Source organism: Mixophyes fleayi, chromosome 2 (assembly GCF_038048845.1).
Source record: "Mixophyes fleayi isolate aMixFle1 chromosome 2, aMixFle1.hap1, whole genome shotgun sequence".
In the NCBI taxonomy this organism is placed as follows: Eukaryota; Metazoa; Chordata; class Amphibia; order Anura; family Limnodynastidae; genus Mixophyes; species Mixophyes fleayi.
In genome coordinates, this window is record NC_134403.1 from 68,261,350 (window position 1) to 68,282,498 (window position 21,149).

At 44.8% G+C, this 21,149-nt stretch overlaps 1 protein-coding gene across 4 annotated transcripts in view; it reads right to left on the reverse strand.

Annotated features, from left to right (window-relative positions):
• ATF7 (activating transcription factor 7) overlaps nucleotides 1-4,224 on the reverse strand; it is a 74,466-nt gene extending 70,242 nt beyond the window's left edge. For 2 of the 4 annotated variants that reach the window (XM_075199214.1, XM_075199211.1), the window contains exon 1: nucleotides 4,103-4,191. Coding sequence is in view for 1 of the 4 variants with exons in the window: in XM_075199213.1 (XP_075055314.1) it covers nucleotides 4,103-4,208 (106 nt within the window). In the remaining 3 variants the exon portion in view is untranslated. Of the gene's footprint in view, nucleotides 1-4,102 lie in introns of all 4 variants that reach the window. The other 2 variants (XM_075199213.1, XM_075199212.1) reach the window with 2 other exon arrangements.
• Nucleotides 4,225-21,149: the final 16,925 nt, after the last annotated feature.

Below are 21,149 nucleotides of genomic sequence, written 5' to 3' on the forward strand. Positions count from 1 at the left end.
GGGTGTGTAGGAGCAAACACTCAGACCGGGAAGCGCTGGCTCTGCAGACACTCAGACCGGGCAGCGCTGGCTGGGTGGGAGCAGACACAGACACGCAGACCGGGCAGCGCTGGCTGGGTGGTTGGGAGCAGACACCGACACGCAGACCGGGCAGCGCTGGCTGGGTGGTTGGGAGCAGACACCGACACGCAGACCGGGCAGCGCTGGCTGGGTGGTTGGGAGCAGACACCGACACGCAGACCGGGCAGCGCTGGCTGGGTGGTTGGGAGCAGACACCGACACGCAGACCGGGCAGCGCTGGCTGGGTGGTTGGGAGCAGACACCGACACGCAGACCGGGCAGCGCTGGCTGGGTGGTTGGGAGCAGACACCGACACGCAGACCGGGCAGCGCTGGCTGGGTGGTTGGGAGCAGACACCGACACGCAGACCGGGCAGCGATGGCTGGGTGGTTGGGAGCAGACACCGACACGCAGACCGGGCAGCGATGGCTGGGTGGTTGGGAGCAGACACCGACACGCAGACCGGGCAGCGATGGCTGGGTGGTTGGGAGCAGACACCGACACGCAGACCGGGCAGCGATGGCTGGGTGGATCGCAGACCGGGCAGCTCTGGCTGGGTGGATCGCAGACCGGGCAGCTCTGGCTGGGTGAGTGCAGACCGGGCAGCGCTGGCTGGGTGAGTGCAGACCGGGCAGCGCTGGCTGGGTGAGTGCAGACCGGGCAGCGCTGGCTGGGTGAGTGCAGACCGGGCAGCGCTGGCTCGGTGAGTGCAGACACAGACACTCAGACCGAGCAGCGCTGGCTGGGTGAGTGCAGACACCGACACTCAGACTGGGCAGCGCTGGCTGGGTGAGTGCAGACACCGACACTCAGACTGGGAAGCGCTGGCTGGGTGAGTGCAGACACTGACACTTAGACCGGGCAGCGCTGGCTGGGTGAGTGCAGACATTGACACTCAGACCGGGCAGCACTGACTGGGTGGGTGGGAGCAGACACACACTCAGACCGGGCAGCACTGACTGGGTGGGTGGGAGCAGACACTGACACTCAGACCGGGCAGCACTGACTGGGTGGGTGGGAGCAGACACTGACACTCAGACCGGGCAGCACTGACTGGGTGGGTGGGAGCAGACACTGACACTCAGACCGGGCAGCGCTGACTGGGTGGGTGGGAGCAGACACTGACACTCAGACCGGGCAGCGCTGACTGGGTGGGTGGGAGCAGACACTGACACTCAGACCGGGCAGCGCTGACTGGGTGGGTGGGAGCAGACACTGACACTCAGACCGGGCAGCGCTGACTGGGTGGGTGGGAGCAGACACTGACACTCAGACCGGGCAGCGCTGACTGGGTGGGTGGGAGCAGACACTGACACTCAGACCGGGCAGCGCTGACTGGGTGGGTGGGAGCAGACACTGACACTCAGACCGGGCAGCGCTGACTGGGTGGGTGGGAGCAGACACTGACACTCAGACCGGGCAGCGCTGACTGGGTGGGTGGGAGCAGACACTGACACTCAGACCGGGCAGCACTGACTGGGTGGGTGGGAGCAGACACTGACACTCAGACCGGGCAGCGCTGACTGGGTGGGTGGGAGCAGACACTGACACTCAGACCGGGCAGCGCTGACTGGGTGGGTGGGAGCAGACACTGACACTCAGACCGGGCAGCGCTGACTGGGTGGGTGGGAGCAGACACTGACACTCAGACCGGGCAGCGCTGACTGGGTGGGTGGGAGCAGACACTGACACTCAGACCGGACAGCGCTGACTGGGTGGGTGGGAGCAGACACTGACACTCAGACCGGGCAGCGCTGACTGGGTGGGTGGGAGCAGACACTGACACTCAGACCGGGCAGCGCTGACTGGGTGGGTGGGAGCAGACACTGACACTCAGACCGGGCAGCGCTGACTGGGTGGGTGTTCAGCGCTGGGTGGGTTTTCAGCGCTGACTGGGTGGGTTTTCAGCGCTGACTGGGTGGGTGGGAGCAGACACTGACACTCAGACCGGGCAGCGCTGACTGGGTGGGTGGGTGCAGACACTGACACTCAGACCAGGCAGTGCTGACTGGGTGGGTGGGAGCAGACACTGACACTCAGACCAGGCAGCTCTTACTGGGTGGGTGCAGACACTGACACTCAGACTAGGCAGCGCTGACTGGGTGGGTGGGTGCAGACACTGACACTCAGACCAGGCAGCACTGACTGGGTGGGTGGGAGCAGACACTGACACTCAGACCAGGCAGCGCTGACTGGGTGGGTGGGAGCAGACACTGACACTCAGACCAGGCAGCGCTGACTGGGTGGGTGGGAGCAGACACTGACACTCAGACCGGGCAGCACTGACTAGGTGGGTGGGCAGCACTGACTGGGTGGGTGGGAGCAGACACTGACACTCAGACCGGGCAGCGCTGACTGGGTGGGTGGGTGCAGACACTGACTCAGACCGGGCAGTGCTGACTGGGTGGGTGGGAGCTGACACTCAGACCGGGCAGCGCTGACTGGCTGGGTGGGAGCAGACACTGACACTCAGACAGGGGGGTGGGAGCAGACACTGACACTCAGACCAGCAGCGCCGGGTGGGAGCAGACACTGACACTCAGACCAGGCAGCACTGACTGGGTGGGTGGGAGCTGACACTCAGACCGGGCAGCGCTGACTGGCTGGGTGGGAGCAGACACTGACACTCAGACCAGCAGCGCCGGGTGGGAGCAGACACTGACACTCAGACCGGGCAGCACTGACTGGGTGGGTGGGAGCAGACACTGACACTCAGACCGGGCAGCGCTGACTGGGTGGGTGGGTGCAGACACTGACACTCAGACCGGGCAGTGCTGACTGGGTGGGTGGGTGCAGACACTGACACTCAAACCGGGCAGCGCTGACTTGGTGGGTGAGTGCAGACACCGACACTCAGACCAGGCAGCGCTGACTGGGTTGGTGGGTGCATATACTGACACTCAGACCGGGGCAGCACTGGTGGGAGCAGACACTGACACTCAGACCGGGACAGCACTGGTGGGAGCAGACACTGACACTCAGACCGGGGCAGCGTGACTGGGTGCAGACACTGACACTCAGACCGGGGCAGCGTGACTGGGTGCAGACACTGACACTCAGACCGGGCAGCGCTGACTGGGTGGGTGGGTGCAGACACTAACACTAAGACCGGGCAGCGTGACTGGGTGGAGACACTGACACTCAGACTGGGCAGCGCTGACTGGGTGGGTGGGTGCAGACACTAACACCAAGACCGGGCAGCGTGACTGGGTGGGTGGGTGCATATACTGACACTCAGACCGGGGCAGCACTGGTGGGAGCAGACACTGACACTCAGACCGGGCAGCGCTGACTGGCTGGGTGGGAGCAGACACTGACACTCAGACAGGGGGGTGGGAGCAGACACTGACACTCAGACAGGGGGTGGGAGCAGACACTGACACTCAGACAGGGGGGTGGGAGCAGACACTGACACTCAGACAGGGGGGTGGGAGCAGACACTGACACTCAGACCAGCAGCGCCGGGTGGGAGCAGACACTGACTGGGTGGGTGGGAGCTGACACTCAGACCGGGCAGCGCTGACTGGCTGGGTGGGAGCAGACACTGACACTCAGACCAGCAGCGCCGGGTGGGAGCAGACACTGACACTCAGACCAGGCAGCACTGACTGGGTGGGTGGGAGCTGACACTCAGACCGGGCAGCGCTGACTGGCTGGGTGGGAGCAGACACTGACACTCAGACCAGCAGCGCCGGGTGGGAGCAGACACTGATACTCATACCAGGCACCAGAGAGCTTTGGCTATGAGCATAGAATAGACAACAAGTCTATATAAAAATAAAAATAAAAAAATCGTACACTCTGTCCCAGGCCCATAGTTAATCCCACCTCCTTGCAAGTCCCCATTGGCTGAATTTCCAGTCACTGTACCATCCATTGCTTTCTATTGGTCCTCCGCCTAATCTCTCTGGAAGGGGCGGTCCCAAGGTTTGGGCCCTCTCTGAATCTCTAGGGTATTTAGGGCAGCATGTTGGTAAGACAGTGAGTGGCAAACAGCGTATTTGCTATTGGAGAATGAACCCCCAGTCCCCACGTCTCTCACCGCTTCGAGTATCCACTTTTTCCGAGTCCCCGAACCTCTCTTCTCCGCCTGCAACCGAGAGCAGCGCGAGGGCGCCCCGATCCTCAAACTCTCGCGAGAACACCATGGGCGGGGCAGACGCCTGCCTCGTGACGTACAGCACTGCCAGCTGACTGTCAGCGGAATAGGGCGGGGTTAAGCGATGGGCATTCAATGGGCGGAGCTATGACACGACACAACAGTGTGATGGGGTGGATTGAGGAGACATGACTGACAGTTAGGGGCGTGGCTTGTGGTCTCTGTCACTATCCTGGGAGAGTGAGTAGGCGCAGAGCGAGCCCTGCAGTCCATACTGCATAGTACACAGAGCTGTGTTATATAAGTGTGGGCAATGGCTGCTTGTGTTCTGGAATGTCTACTGTTGCTGCTAGCAGAGGTGTAGGAACAGGATTGGGGGCGGGGGGGGGGATTTCAGTTGGATGGCCAAGACTGTGTTTTGCCCCCGTTGCTAGGAACTTCTACACAAAAGCCTTCATGCTACTTTCTGAAGCCATGGTCATGGGCAGCACAGTGAGTTAGTGGTTAGCACTTCTGCCTCACAGCACTGGGGTCATCTGTGTGGAATTTGTATGTTTCTGTGTTTGCATGGGTTTCCTCTGGGTGCTCTGGTTTTCTCCCACAATCCAAAAAAATATACTAGTAGGTTAATTGGCTGCTATCTAATTGACCCTAGTTAGTCTCTCTCTCTCTCTCTCTCTCTCTCTCTCTCTCTCTCTCTCTCTCTCTCTCTCTCTCTCTCTCTCTCTCTCTCTCTCTCTCTCTCTCTCTCTCTCTCTCTCGATCTCTCTCTCTCTCTCTCGAATTTAGGCTGTAAGCTCCAATGGGACAGGGACTGATGTGATTGAGTTCTCTGTACAAAGCTGCGTAATTAGTGGCGCTATATAAATAACATGATGATGATGCTCATTAAGGCTGTTCTAAACTTGTGAAACTTTTTTAAATGATAGCTTGTCCTAGTATAACTACCAACTGTTCTTTAATATAGATAGTCTTACTACAGATTTAATACGGATTGATTTATTTATTTTAAAAACTTAGTTTTCCGTTCATAAACAATTAATAAATAACCTGTATTGATGATCAACAATTATTCACTTTACTTTTACCCTGAATGAGATCTAGCAATTAAAATGTATAGCACATACCATAACCAGTGTGGCAGTGACTATCAAGTTAAAAATACTCCCAATCAAATGAAATTATGCGGTCAACGAAATCTGAATAAAAACTAGGTTAATGACTATGAAAAATGTAAATTTTTAAGATGAACAATTAAATTTATCTAACAGCTATTTTACTAGTTAGTGGTTAATATTAATAATAATATTTATTTAATAATATATAGATACATTTTTATAGTAAAATAAATAATTAAACGGGTTCAAATCCTGAAACACTGATAAAAATTAGCATAGGATTGGGAGTCTTTGTATATCTACAGTCATTGTTACAACTGTCGTAAAACAAATTACCAAACGTGAGAAAAAGGGGCTTTGAGCCCTATAGTAGTCCTTATCCTTTTGCCCCGCCCATGAAAATTTTCGTTGCTGCACCCCTGACTGCTAGTATCTTATTCTGCACAGCCACAACCTACAAAACAGATTTGGAGCACTTGCTATAAGTCAGTGTATACAGTTATATAGCAGTATCTCTGTGGCTCCCAGCTGTATGGGAACTCAGGTCTATTTATGACCCCAGCGAGGTATGCATCAGTATGTATTGCTGCAAACTGCAGTCGTATGTAAAGAAGCACCGCTGCAATTTACTATGCCGGAGTGATTTTGGCACCCATATTTAAAACAGCAATTTAATAATAGGCCAAACCTCCCATTTTAAAACTGTCTGGCAGAACTGCTGATAATTGCCCATTTGCCCAAATCAGAGTTTGATAAATAAAGCACTTTGGCTACAAAGAGAGGAGGCAGCAGTTTTGTGGGCTGAACCAATTTTCAGACTAATGTTCTTACCGATTCACTAGTCTATTTGATAGGCTGCATTTCATGGTTATTTTAGTTCAGTCCAGAAAATGGCTGCTTCCACTGTATGTAGGTGATAAGGACACTTCAATGATTTTGTAACCTGGAAGGTCTGGAGACACCATGAGTACAACATACTTCAATCTCACATTGCCTGCCTTTACTTCAGACATTGTGACATGCAGACTGTTTAGAGCTCCTATTGCTTTATTATGATCTTTGAAAAGGAATAGTGCCTAAAAATATCCATCAGGCACGGAACCGATTTCCCACGCGTCTGTTTGCCTCCTAGAAAATGCAGTGTTTCCAAAACACAGAAACAACTGTAATAAACAGAGAAGCTGCCGATATCATGGCAACAAGAAGAAGACTTGGCAGAAAGAGCAAGCAGCTGTTCAAGAGCCTCTACAAGCCTGGAGAGATACTCATCACACACTGTTCCTATGTTGACCATTGCTATAAGAATGTAGTATATTATTCTGTGCTGGAACAATACTGCACATCTATTACTGTAAGAGCCCATGATGCCTGCAGGGGCAAACACAGGGTTTATAGAAAGGGTGTTTTCAAATGCTTGATTTCCTAACAAGGCAATAAAAAAAAAAAATCAACTTGTGGAAAAAGATTACTTCTCTAAATCAGTACTCAAAGTGGTCCGGTATACAGCGGTATCTCATACCGCCACTTCTCCCACTGTTGGTATTGACTGATTGCTATCTCTATGCGTCTGTGTGCTGACTGCATCCTCCAACCCCTCCCCTTCTTGCATAACCATGCCTCCTAGTGCCTTACTGTCACGAGCCGCGGCGGCCGCGGGCACCGCCGCGACTCAGTTCCTGCTTCTTCTGACGTCCCGGCTGTCGCTATGGCAACCGGGACGTCACTTCCGGAAATCCAGCCCGACCGTTGCCAGGGCAACGGCTGGACGCCAGGAACTTTACCCAGGAACTCTGGGCGCAATAAAACAGCTGGGCACATGCGCAGTCTAGCGCAACCTATAGGAAATTAATCAGGCAGGGGCTGTGACTTGTTTCAGAGCTAGGCTCTGATTGGCTAGCAGGGGTATTTAGGGCAGTGAGGACTGAGCCCCACTGCCGGTTATAGCGTTCTGTCCTCAGTTCTGCTACCTGCTTGTGCTCCCTGTTTGGTTACCATTAGCGTTGATTGACTACCCGTTTTGACCTCTGCTTGTTCCTGGACCTTTGAACCCTCACTTCTGACCCTGACCATTTGCCTGAACTCTGGATTTTGCTCCATTCGCTTGTGCACCTGACCTTTCGCCTGTCCCTGGATTTCGTACCTGTGCTAGTGTCCTTTTGACCTTGGATCTCTTCCTCACTTCGGCCTGCCTATCACTCACTCCTGGGTTCTCCTTTAAGTTAGTACACGTTGCTCGACCCTTGGTCGGTCCGCAGCCAAATCTGTCCCCACCACTAGGGGCTCCAGCGAATACCGGGCCTTCAGAGTAGTTCCCGAGTTTCACTGTACTGGCTTGGGAGTTCCTAACACTTATCATGTGTGAGTTGCTGCCATGCCTCTTCCTTCTGGATAAGACGAGCGCTGTGGGTATTTCTGACCTACCGCACCCCCCCTCCTCCTACGCAACAAATAGGATCACAGGCATACTTCAGCAGGGGACTAGACCACCAGCTCTTGGCACTGCAAACAAAAACCCACAAATTGTGACAAACTCCAAGCATTGATTGGGCAAGAATTGGCGGCCATCAGTCAGTGTGTGGCCCAGAAGTTGATTGACAGCATGCCTGGTTGAATTGCAGAGGTCTTCAAAAAGAAGGGTCAACACTGCAAATATTGCCTCTTTGCATAAACTTAATGTGATTGTCAATAAAAGCCTTTGACACTTATGAAGTGCTTGTAATTTTACTTCAGTATACCATAGCAACATCTGACAAAAAGGTCTAAAAACACTGAAGCAGCAAACTTTGTAAAAAACCAATACTTGTGTAATTCTCAAATCTTTTGGCCATGACTGTAGACTAATTATTTTAAATAGTAACCTATACCCATAAATGTACAGTGTTCATATGCACAGAATATATACCATCTGAAAATTATATTTAAAGTCTATAACTTTAATGTTTTCAATTAATGTGAACACTTATAGAATATAAGAAGCAATCCCATATTTGTTTCTTTACTAGCCCACATTACATTGCAATTAGGACAATATTTAGTCTGTGTTTCTCAGGAATCGTTACAACAACAAAAAAAAAAATGATGTAATCTAATTTGTCGTCTTAAAGATCAATGAGAGAACGGCTACTGATAAAATAATTTTTATAATTATAGAGAGAATATGCAAAAGAAGTAAATTTGATATAGTGACGGATTTCTTTAAGGATATGTAAATAAAGACAACAAATGCTTGTAAGCGGAGATGCGTTGTTTGAGAAAGAAAAAAGCATTAAATTGTCTTTAAGCATAGCTGTATGCAGGACTGTAACCAACTAAATAACTGAATCTATTAAAGAGATAGTGTCGATCTTAACGAAATTTACAAATAATAGTAAGTAAAGCAATAGGAATCGGCAAGAAAAAAAAACAGAACAGAGAAGTAATTTAAAGCAGAGATCACTAGTATGAAATCAGCCAAAATCAAGATCCAAACATTCATTTAATCCTACAGGTTGTAATTACTCAATTGATAAATCCAGAAGGATTCTTTGAGACATAGATGGTTAAATCTGTCTCCACTTCTAGCGGTGAAGTGATGGTTTCTAATCCAATCAGTTTGATTGCTTTAGGGTTGCTGCTATGTTTCTGAGTGAAGTGACAATGGAGAATATGGTCTTGTTTTTACTATTTGATGTTACGTCTATGTTCCAGGAATCGTGACTTTAGTTTCCGTATGGTATGACCAATATATTAATAGCCACATGGGCATTGTAACATGTATATAATATAATTGGTGTTACAATTAATAAATCATATGATTGTAAATTTTCTTAGTTATTGAAGATTCAAAACAACAGCGTGAGAGGGGGCAGCATGAGAGAGGGCAGAGTGTCTGGATGCAGTGGGGGCAGATTGTCTGGATGCAGAGGGAGCATTTTTGCATACAACTAAATAAGCATTTCTGTTGTGACCTAAATACTTATTACAATTTTTTGACCCAACTACTTCTAAAACAGGACTGCTCGGTAATTATTTTGGAGGGGTGCCTTAAAAAAATTATGGAGACTCTAAGGGTGCCGCGAACTGCAAAAGTTTGGGAACCACTGGTCTAGACTAATAAGGGTGATATCCAATAAGTCAATGGAAAAAGTGTCTGAGGTGCCAGTGAAGGTCAAATTAAAAGGAATATGATGAAGATAGGAAGTGAATTAGGCAACAGAAGTAGAATTCCCTTTCCAAACGAAAAACAGATTGTCTATATTTCTAGGCGTCGGGGACCGGGTTCCCCACAAACTTACCATCTCAAAGAAAGTACTTTTTGAAGTGGCCCATGTAGAGATTGGCAAAGCTCGGGGCGAACGTAGTCCCCATGGCTGTGCCAAGAATCTATATATAAAATTGTTTGTCAAATAAAAAATAGTTGCGAGATAAGATAAATGATATGGATGATGAGAGAAACTTTTTATGGTCTGCTCATTGAGTATCCTGCAGGTCTTGAAAATGTTTAATTCCCATAGTATGCGAGATGTTTGTATAAAGTGGTTGGGCATTGCAGGTGATGAATATATATATTATGAGTCCCAATAGATTTGTTAGACCAAACTTAGAAAGTGTGTAGTGTCATGTATATGAGAGGGAAGGTAAATGGACAGAGGTTGTAGAACAGAATCAACATAAGAGAGATTGGAAGTAAGAGTCCCAACACCAGAGATGATGGGATGACCAGGAAGATTTGTCAGGGATTTGTGGATCTTACGAAGGTGATAGGTGTGAGTGATGGGATAAAGAGAATAGGAAAAATCTTTGACTTCTTAGGATATTGCCCCTTCATCTAATGCATCATTTAATAAATTCATTTTGATATTAAAGAATGGGGTCTGAAGAATGACCACTTCACCTCCTTTTTCTGCAGCTTTAATGATTATAGAATTATCATTACAAAGTTCTTGTCAGGCGCCGTCTCTGCATCTTAGCTCCATCACAGGGATGGTCTCCTGTTTCCAATCGTCTCCCGCCTGGTTGCATGACATTCAGACACGTCACTTCTGGCCAGAGTACCGGCAGCGTCTTACATGCGTATACCGTTGCTAGGCAACGAGACGCTAGTTCTCTCCCAGCGGCGGCAATTAACCTTCCGTGCTCCCCTATTTAAACAAGACTCTGGCACCATTATTTGCTTCCTGACCCCACTTCTCCTCTAGGCATTCATCTTGGTACTTTGATTATACAGCTTCAGACCTCAGCTTATCTCAACCTCCCTTTGGATCCTCCCTGATACTCTGCTTACTTGATTTGGCATTTGACCTTTTGGCTTCATTGACCATACATCTGGATTTTCCTTCAGCACTTCACTACATGCCTGGCTTGACCTCTAATTATTTAGCATACGTACACTCGCTCTATTTTGCTGGGAGCTGCAACCTGCACTTCCCTTGCAGCAAAACCAAAATTCGCTTGCGGCGGACCCTGGAGAAGACCAGGGGTGCCTCCAGGTGCAGCAGCAAGTAAGCACCATCTTATTATCACTGCCCTGACAATATACTCTGGCCATGTTGAATGGTGCTGGGGAACCCTCAGCCAGGGATTTACTCCTCTGGCCTGGTGTGTCGAACAACAAGAGTCTGAACAGGTTCAATAACTGCAGTGTGTGCAGAGTGTAGTATCACGTCTGAATTCACAACTGAACTCACTGTCAACTTCACAGACACCACTTGTTGCCACTTCCCCTGTCGTAGGTCTTTCTAATGCCTCTGCCCCTGCCTTGGCCAGAAATCATTGCATTCCTCCACCTGAGAAACATGACTGTGACCTGAAAAAAATGGAGAAGTTTCCTCAATCACTGTGCCACTAAGCTTGAATGGAATCCTGAGAGCTTAGTTTCTGAGAGGGTGTTCGTTATTTCTCTACTTTCTGGGCAGGCACTTGCTCAGGCCTCCCCCCTGTGATTCTATTTTGCACAATTCAACTACCTTTATTAAAACTTTCCATTGAATTTTCGACAAGCCAGGTCGAGTGTCTTCTGCTGCCTTCAGCCTTCTAAATCTTCACCAGGGATCTCTTCCAGTCGGTCAGTATGTGGTCCAATTTCGCACATTTGCCTCTGAATTAAAATGGAACAACGATGCTCTTGTTGCCAGCTTCTGGCAAGGACTAAATGATCGCATCAAGGATAAATTAGCCTCCAGGGAATTCATCATCATCATTTTTTTATATAGCGCCACTAATTCCGCAGTCAGTGCTGTACAGAGAACTCATTCACATCAGTCCCTGCCCCATTGGAGCTTACAGTCTAAATTCCATAATATAGACACACACTCACACATAGAACAGACAGACAGAGAGGGAGACAGACAGAGAGGGAGAGACTAGGGTCAATTTTGATAGCAGCCAATTAACCTACCAGTATGTTTTTGAAGTGTGGGAGGAAACCGGAGCACCCGGAGGAAACCCACGCAAACAGAGGGAGAACATACAAACTCCACACAGATAAGGCCATGGTCGGGAATTGAACTCATAACCCCAGTGATGTGAGGCAGAAGTGCTAACCACTAGGTCACTGTGCTGCCATCAGACCTCAATGCTCTCATCTCTTTGCGTATCCGGATAGATTTGAGCTTCCAGAAGCACTCCCAGGAACAAGATAGCTCCCACTGCCCTACACCTCATCTTGCGCCACGCTTTCAAAACCCCATTACTGTGCCCGAAGAACCTATGCAAATTGGGCGCTCTCGCCCTACTCCTGAGGAGCATTAGAGAAGGTTAAGAAATAATCTCTGTTTGTATTGCAGCAACTCAGGACACCTTCTGACTACTTGCCCCAAGAGAATGGGAAACAGGCCTACTTTTCTGCTCAAGTTTTGAAGTAACCTGACCAGCTCAAATCATTCTTCTTTGAGGTCAATGCCTCTGCCATAGGAGTAAGAGTCGTTCTTTCCCAAGTATCTTCTTCTGGAGAGTCTCATACCTTACAAGTCCAATTTAGAAGAATGGCGTCACCTTTTGGAAGGAGCTTGGCTTCCCATTACTATTTATACTGATCACAAAAACCACGCAGCTGGTACCATATACAATATGGGATATACAGAGAGCGGGCTCATTGCCAAGCAGATGGTACCATATATAATTTGGGATATACCGGGCGCAGGCTTGTTTTTTTCTCTGGTTTTGTTTCAAAATATTGCCTTATTGTCATAGCAGCTGTCCATCAAGCCTATTTAAGGCACATTTGGGTGTGGCTCACAAGCCAGCCCTTGCTAGATGTAAACTCCTATACCTGGGAGGTGAGTACATCTGATTTTAACTGCATTTTAATGGTGTTTAAAGCATATAGGTCAGTGTAGGACCTGCATATAATGAGGTGCCCTTAACGCTGGGATGCAGGCTTAAATGTTTTGATCAAAATATGAACTAATACCTCATGTTTTCATTTTGCTAGACACACACAGATATGCAGTGTAAAGGATTAGCGCTGACAACTGTCTTTTTGTTTTGTGATCACAAGAACCTCACTTATTTGAGAACTGCCCAGTATTTAAACCCTCATCAAGCTCGGTGGTCATCCTTCATTTCCTGTTTTGATTTTGTCCTCACCTTTCGTCCTAGTTCTAGGCATTCTCGGGCTGGTGCCCTCTCCCGATCCTTTGAAAATTCTGATCTCCTTCCTGGTACAGACCCGAAGCCCATCATTGATCCTATCAACATTTTAACCTTAACTCAGACTTCTCTCAAGACTCCTCCTGCTGGTTGTTCCTACTAGGAACCTCATCTTCGTATCAAAGTATCGTTGGGCCCACAGTTCCAAGCTGTCTGGTCATGCTGGAATCAAAAAGATCTTGGCCTTCCTCCTTCATCGTTATTAGTGGCCAACCCTTCTTCACAATGTATGTAGCTGTTTCTGCTTATAATGTTTGCGATCAGCATGAGATACCTAGACAATCTCCTCCAGGCCTACTTCTTCCTTGGTCAAACATCTCCATGGACTTTATTACTGATCTCCTCTTGAGCCATGGATACAGTGTCATCTGGGTAGTAGTTTACAAAGTTTTGAAAATGGCTCATTATATGTCCTTGAAAAGTCTCCCCTACGCTTCTGAGTTGGCCACCGCCTTTATCACAGAGATATTCTGGCTTTACGGTTGCCTGCAGAGATTATTTCTGACCGAGGAGTTAAGTTTATATCTTATTTCTGGAGGACCTTTTGTAAGAATTTGGTGATCAAGCTTAAATTCTTTTCTGGTTATCATCAACAAACCAACGGCCAGACGGAATGAGAGAAGCAAGACTTAAGAGCTTTTTCTCCGATGTTACTCTTCTGAAATCAGTCAAACTGGATAATCGTCTGCTCGACTCTACAGGTTCTTCACTCTTCTTCATTGTTTCTAGCAAAAATCTCATACTTCCCGATTTTACATCCAACCCTGCATCTTCTGTCCCAGCTTCCGACACCCTCATATGGGATTTCTCCCAATTTAGATTCAAACCAAGACCAAGGTCTCGGAGGATTAAAATCGTTACAAGGTATCTGCTGATCATCACTGTAGGACTTTCCGCTCTTCACGTGGGAGACAAGGCTTTGTTCTCTACTCTTGATCTCAGGCTTCAGGTCCTGTAAATGAAGTTGGCTCCATTGGGCCATTTACCCGTATCCACGATATCAACCCAGTAACGTTTAAGCTTTGCCTCCCTCTCTCCGAGTTCACAACTCTTTTCACGTGTCCTTACTCAAACCTCTGATCCTTAACGAGTTCTTTCAGGAGCCCTCCCATCCACGTCCTATAAGGACTTAACTTTCCTGGCTCCCCTATTTAAACAGGTCTTTGGCAATGTTAGGGTGCCAGAGTATTTGATTTTACCTGTACTCTAGCATTGTGCTCCTGCATTCCAGTCTGCTCCTATTGGCTTCCTGACCCGGCTTCTCTCTGACTATTCTTCTGGACTCCCTTCTTGGTTTCAGCATTTGACCTTTTGACTCTGTTGACCATCCTTCTGGATTTTCCCTCGGCGCTTTACTACCCATTCGGCTTGACCTCAGACTGTTTAAAATACATAATCATCCTTTACTTCGCCAGAAGCTGCCCTGAAAAACCTCGACCGGTGCGTCTCTAGCGGCAAAGCCCAAACTCCCTTGCGGGGGTCCCTGGAGAAGACCAGGGGCATGTTAGACTCCAGGTGCAGCAGCGACTATCTCAGCAAGTAGGCAACATCTTATTATCAGTGCCCTGACAGTTCTTGTAAAGCTTTTTGTTTAGCTGGCAAGAAACTATTGTTAAAATCCTTATATTTCCTTTTTTTTTCATTTATTGAAAAATTTCTAAATTTATTGTTATTGGAACCATCAATATCAAAAATAGGTACCAGAGTGTTTCCTGCTTCAGTATTATCATCTTGAGCGGTATTTGAAGCCAAACTTTCTAGAATGGATACACAGTTCAAGTCATCTTCATCAAAAATGATCAGAAGGCCTTCAATATTTTATTTTTTATGGATTTAGAATATTTTTTAAAACAAAGATTACATACATATCTATTTAAATCTAAAAAAAAAGTTCAAAAAAGTTTGGTTTACTGGAGGGAGCAAGTTTAAGTCCCTTTGTTAATAATCAGGTTGTGCTTTAGGTAAAAAAAACAAACAAAAAACAGACGCCATAAAACAGAGACGCTGGGGCTTTCAAAATCTTGTCTAGATACAGAGGGCTAACATAAAGGCAAGGAATCTTCCAATACTGCCTAATAAGCCTGCCATTAATATGTTATATAATCAAGGAGAACCTCTATTCTCACATTATTTTGGCTTTATTGATATTATATTTGAGGATAAATTAATCGGATTAGCAAACAATTGACCGCCGATTAATGCGGCTACACAGCCTCTATTGTCTAACACTTACCGGTCTGTGACGTCACGACAATCACATCACAATTAAAACTTCATTAGAAATCTGGAATCTGTAGACATACCACTGATTTAAATAAATGTGGATGAATAGTCCATAGAAATTTGGACTTCGTACACTCCCAGATAAATCATTGTCAGCAGATAATTAACACTGTGTTGAATGTGGATCTCAGATATAATGATATGCACATTTAATAATAACTACTGAGTGGGACAATATAATCCAAACTCTCTGCCGATGTATATTATGTATCAGCTGATTTTGGTTACAAACATAAAAACCATGCAGTGTGAATGAGACCATTACTATCTTTGGGAAAATACAATGTAGCAACCAAGTCTGTTTATAACTATATGAGACTATATGGCAGATACACTATCCGTGTTCTTTAGAAGAAATTTCTGGTCCGTCAATATAATCAAGCATTGTTTTATCATATAGCAATGCAACAGCTATATATTTTTTTGGAGGGCTAGTTGTTATTTTAACAAATAGCATAACATATAGTTTGTTGTGTAGAATACCGATTGCACAAAATGAGAAATATATCTCTTTTCCACATCGATGTAGTTTTTGCTCAGTTTTTGGGCAAATACATATAGTCAATTTATTTGTATTGTCCTATAGGGAATTCTTTACTGTTATTACCTGCTATTTTATCTCCAATTTAGGAATTACAAATAGGCTTCTTATATGAGGCTAGGATTAGCTTTTTATGTCAGTTTGCTATAACCATATAGGGACTGTGAGAGAAGGTTGAGATACTTATAATTGGATTGGTAAGATTATTATACTAAAAGGTATGATGATTATAATTAAGTGTTAATATTAGATTTTCAATGATATTGGTATCTCACATTCCCACAGAATTTATCCTGACATACATTGAAAGGTCTGTTCTGTTTTTTAAAACTCACTACTCTTTTTTTTCTGTACACACTCTCTACTGTTGTTAATATTGCACCAATATTGATCTCTAGAATAAAGGTATATTTGCTGAATAATGAGAATACAAATGTTTATTATCTATAAGATATGTTATTTAGAAATGATCAGTTAGTGGACTGGAGTGCCTTCTTACTGAGACTTCAGTCTTTTTGTTCATATAAAAAAAAAACCCACACTACTCTTAAAAACCAATCGACATTCTATCCTAGTCATATGAAAGGGTAATTTATTAGTAACTTCCAAAACTTGGTTGAAAGAGACCTAGAGGAATTAAAAACCAAAAAAGTTGGTAACAACTGCAACATCACTAGATCTGAAAAAACAGCAATAAAACAGCTGGAGGAAAATCCTGATGTAATCATCAAATCGTCTGTCAAGAGGGGAAGGGCATCGCCATCATCAATAAAGTTGATTACTTAGCCGAACTAGACAGACAGTTTCAAGACAACACCACATATGAGCCCCTTACAGGCGATCCTACCAACCCTTACCAAAAGAAACTAGAAAAACTTTTGAGCTGAGCAGCAATGAAAGGCATACTTAATAAAAACGAATTTCAATACCTTTCTATCAAACATCCGAGAATCCCAGTAATCTACCAGATACCCAAAATCCATAAGTCACTTGAGAAACCGCTTGGTAGGCCGATCCTTTCTGGAATTGGATCCCTTACCACCAATCTATCCACATATATAGACTGTTTTTTACAACCTATAGTGGTTAGACAAGAGAGTTATTTAAAGGACATGGTCCACTTACTGGAGATCTTAAAAGGGATAGAATGGAAACCTGAATATTTTCTTATCACTTGTTACGTGGTGTCCCTTTACACCATTATAGGACACCAAGCAGAATGCAGACACATTAGAACAAGAATCAGAGCTTCCAGGGGAACAAATAGATTTTCTAGTTGACAGCATTCATTTTGTCCTCCATCGTAATTACTTTTGGTCCAGTGGGAAATACTACAAACAGGTTCGGAGGACTGCCATGGGTGCAAAATTTGTGCCCAGTTCGCAAACCTGTTTGTAGGCCACTGGGAGGAGATGAACATATGGAGAATATATATCTATATGGCATCATTATATAGATGACGTTTTCTGCATTTGGATGGGTGATAGAGATCAACGCACTCAATGCATAGAACATATCAACCATAACGATTTAAACATCCCGTTCACAAGTAACATAAGTAATGAGTGTAGAGTTTCTTGATTTAGATATTTTTGTACACAATAGTCAACTTGCAACTAAGACCTTTTTCAAGCAAGTCGACTGTAAATCGTTCATACCAACATCTAGTAGCCATCACAAGAATTGGTTTAGAAACATACCCAAGGGCCAGTTCACATGCCTTAGATGCAATTATTCTGACGTAGCACATTATGAGAAGCTAGCAAATGTCTTAAGAGAAAGGTTCTTGGAAAAAGACTGAGGGGGAAGTTATTGAAAAGGTGTTTTAGACCTCAGGGATACTAAAAAGGAACCTTTATTTAGAAGAAAAAGCAAAGGGATAGACCCTAATCCTCAAACTTCAGTATATCTCCCTTTCATCACCAAGTACAGTAGGGATTATACAAAAGGTGGAACACATTATCAAAAAGCATTGGAATATTCTACTACGGGATAATGAATTAAAGAAAATACTTCCCCCCAGATCTAAATTTGTTTACAAAAAAGCTGATAATCTGGGAGAAAATTAGTACAAAGCACCATACCTCCTGAAAGAATAACAAAAAGTGATGGCACCTGGCTAAACGAAAAAGCCAAAGGATGCTTTTACTATAATAGGTGTCGTGTGCAGAACTTGTCATATAAGGGACACAATACACGTAACAAATTTTAAATCCAGTGTTACTGGGGAGATTTTTAGGATAAAAGACAAACTTACTTGTGATACAATGGGTATAATCTACCTTCTAGAATGCCCCTGTGGTTACTAATATGTTACCAATATGTAGGAAGGACTACAGGAATCTGTGCACAAGAATCGCAGAGCATCAGCTAAATATTAAAAATCAACTCAAAACCCAGTGTCCCAGACCATTTCTTGGAAAAACATGGCCATGATCACTCTGAACTACATTTCGTTGGGATCTGCAATAAAAAACCATGGCGAGGGGGTGATTATTTGAAGTTAATATCACAAACTGAGGGGAAATGGATATATAACCTCAAACCCCTCACGCCAAAGAGTCTAAACACAGCTTATGACAGATAGTTGAGACAAGCCGTAATGTGAAATTGAGGATTGCTGAACAGAAATGTAAGATCAGGAATTTTAATCGTGATAATGTTGAGACCTGTATTAAGTCAGAAACATTCTAAGCACGTCATTTTTAGTAATATAAAACATGATAGTATTTCAGTAAATTAATGTACCAATGTGAGGTGATGACAATAGGTTATTGTTGCAGTGCAAAACTCAATGGATCGAAAACCTGAATACACTGTACTTTAAAAGCACTGAACAGATATATCCTTTTTATTACTATATTGCAATAATAGCATCCTTCTCTCTGCGGTTGTAGGATATAGGCTACTAATGGATACCTAAATATCTTTTGATAATACCTGCTTGATATTGTAGAATACATAATAAGATTCATATATTTATAGGAACCAGTTTCTGACAAAAAAAAAATAAAACTTTTTTTAGTAAGATATTATTTCATGATAACGTAGTCGGATCTGTGAACAATGCAGACAGTAATTATTTCTTATAAAGTAATTTTCAGTAATAGGTTATTAATATGCTTGTCTGTTTAGCCGATTCCATTTCTAGATTGTTGCAGTGGATCATGTAGGTTAAGCTATGTGTAAGTTTATATAAAGATGTATTTCAAACATGATCTACGGTATGGAACATATATAAATCTAACATTTGGACACAGTTTGTTTTTTACAATGTGATCTGTGTTAGGGTGATATAAATACACTTGTTTATTTGTTAAATCCCTCTTCTGAACATATAGGGCACGATTCATTAAGGAACGCAAATGCCGATACGTGCTGTATTTTGCATTAAATTACACTGGACACTTCCGACAGCCTACGATTTTAGGGACAGAACAGGCATATGCATGTAGTCAATGTACAGTAAGGGCAGGCCAAGCACGAGCACACACCACAGTATCCAACTCAAGCTTTGGGAATCTCTCAGGTACGTGTATTTCAATCATATCACTTGTACCAGCTCCAGGTCAGGTGTAAGTGCTGAGTACTAGTGATGACGGACATGTATGCATACTATAACATGTGTTCGCAATTAGAAGCAACTGTAATAATGCATTTTATGCACAGTAGACATTGATAACACCCTAATATGCATGTCATGGAATAAAAGACTTTTTAAACAGTTTTTCATTAATGACTATTATTAACAGGTAACAATAATTGAGCACTTTTTTTGTGGGACTTTATATTTCACATATGTATTACACATATCCTGCAGGGTGTTGTCTGTCTCAGCAAGTGCCATATATGCAGAGCGTACCTACACCCGTACTTAACAAGAGACGTTTCTTCAAATCTGCTTCTAATTAGACACGTGTTGTCCGATTTTTAAAAAGAAAAAATAGATGCACAACTCGCTAATTTTGCGTGCCTTAATGAATCAGGCCCAGTGTTTGAAATAAGGGAATTTATGATCTGAACAACTGTTGATTACCTACCCTTCATTCTGAAATGCTTATGATTGAATGAATAGTTCACGATGTGGATTGGCTCATTATCAGGCATGTTGGAAAACGAGGCCTGCTCTTAGCCTGTGTATGTAGTCATCATTGAACCATAATAACATGTCCCACTAAAAACCAGAAGCAGTCCACCAATTTCCTCCCATGCATGTGGCCAAATTGTACAGAGATCCTGTCGTTCATTCCAAGCAGCAGCAAGATCGCTTGTGGGGTCAGCTTAACACACACACAAAATTGGGCAGGAAACAAGATTAGATAGGAGGATATAAGAGGTTAGACATGCTTCAGATCCAATACATACTATACATCCTTAAAACAAAGTGTGCTTAATATACAACGTGGGCATCACCGAGTAAACACATACTGATGGGGGCACTTCAAGGAAAGTCTGGAGAGCTCCGTAGTATGAAATCCAGGTGGACAATTATACATGCTGCATGTTACTTCAATTCCTGTTATGTTTTAACATCTTTGTGCCTCCCCTTATCTCCAGATGCCCATTAAAGATGGCAGCCTTGCTCTCCAAGGCACACTGCCATTGCTGGCCCCAGTTATACCTGAATTACCAAGAGGTCCGTTACAGTCGGTTCCTAGTCCCAGAAATGCAGCATTCATAACATATTAGATGGAAATCATGTGACCCTCATATTGTGACATCACTCAATAAGCAGGTGACGGCAGATGTCTGAATCAGGCTTCCTCTGCCAGTCTGCACTAAGAGAGCCAGGCTGATAGCATTTATAGAGCCAATGGAAGTGGTTCTGACTATAGAAGACAACTACTAAAATTGGCCCCTGGTTCATAAATAAACCAAACCACAAATATTGTGTGTGGGCAACATTAAACTTTTAATCCTTGCAATAGTGCATTATGACAAGTGTGTGAAAACAGTTAATACAGCAATACTCATTAAAACAGCAATTCCTTAAATGTAAAATCATGAGTTGGGTGTTTTTTTTTTTGTTTGTGTTCTGTTTTTCACATAAATCAGTGGCAGGCTATAATATTGCAATTATTTACCATTTTTCTGTTTGTTTGTTTTGTTTCATTGATGATTTATAGTTCTACAGCAACCACCGTCAGTTACACAGCACATTATGTAGTGAGCAGAGAAGCTTTGGAATGCACCACTAGAGTTAAATCCGCTTACTGAGCCACGACATGCTGAGCCACGAGTCCCGAGAGAGACTTAGGTCAATTTAATAGTAGCCAATTACCCTATTAGTATGTTTTTAGAGTATGGGAGGAAACCAGAGCACCCAGAGGAAACCCACACAAACATGGGGAGAACATACAAACGTCACAAAGATAAGGTCATGGTCGGAAATCAAACTCATGACCCCAGTGCTGTGAGG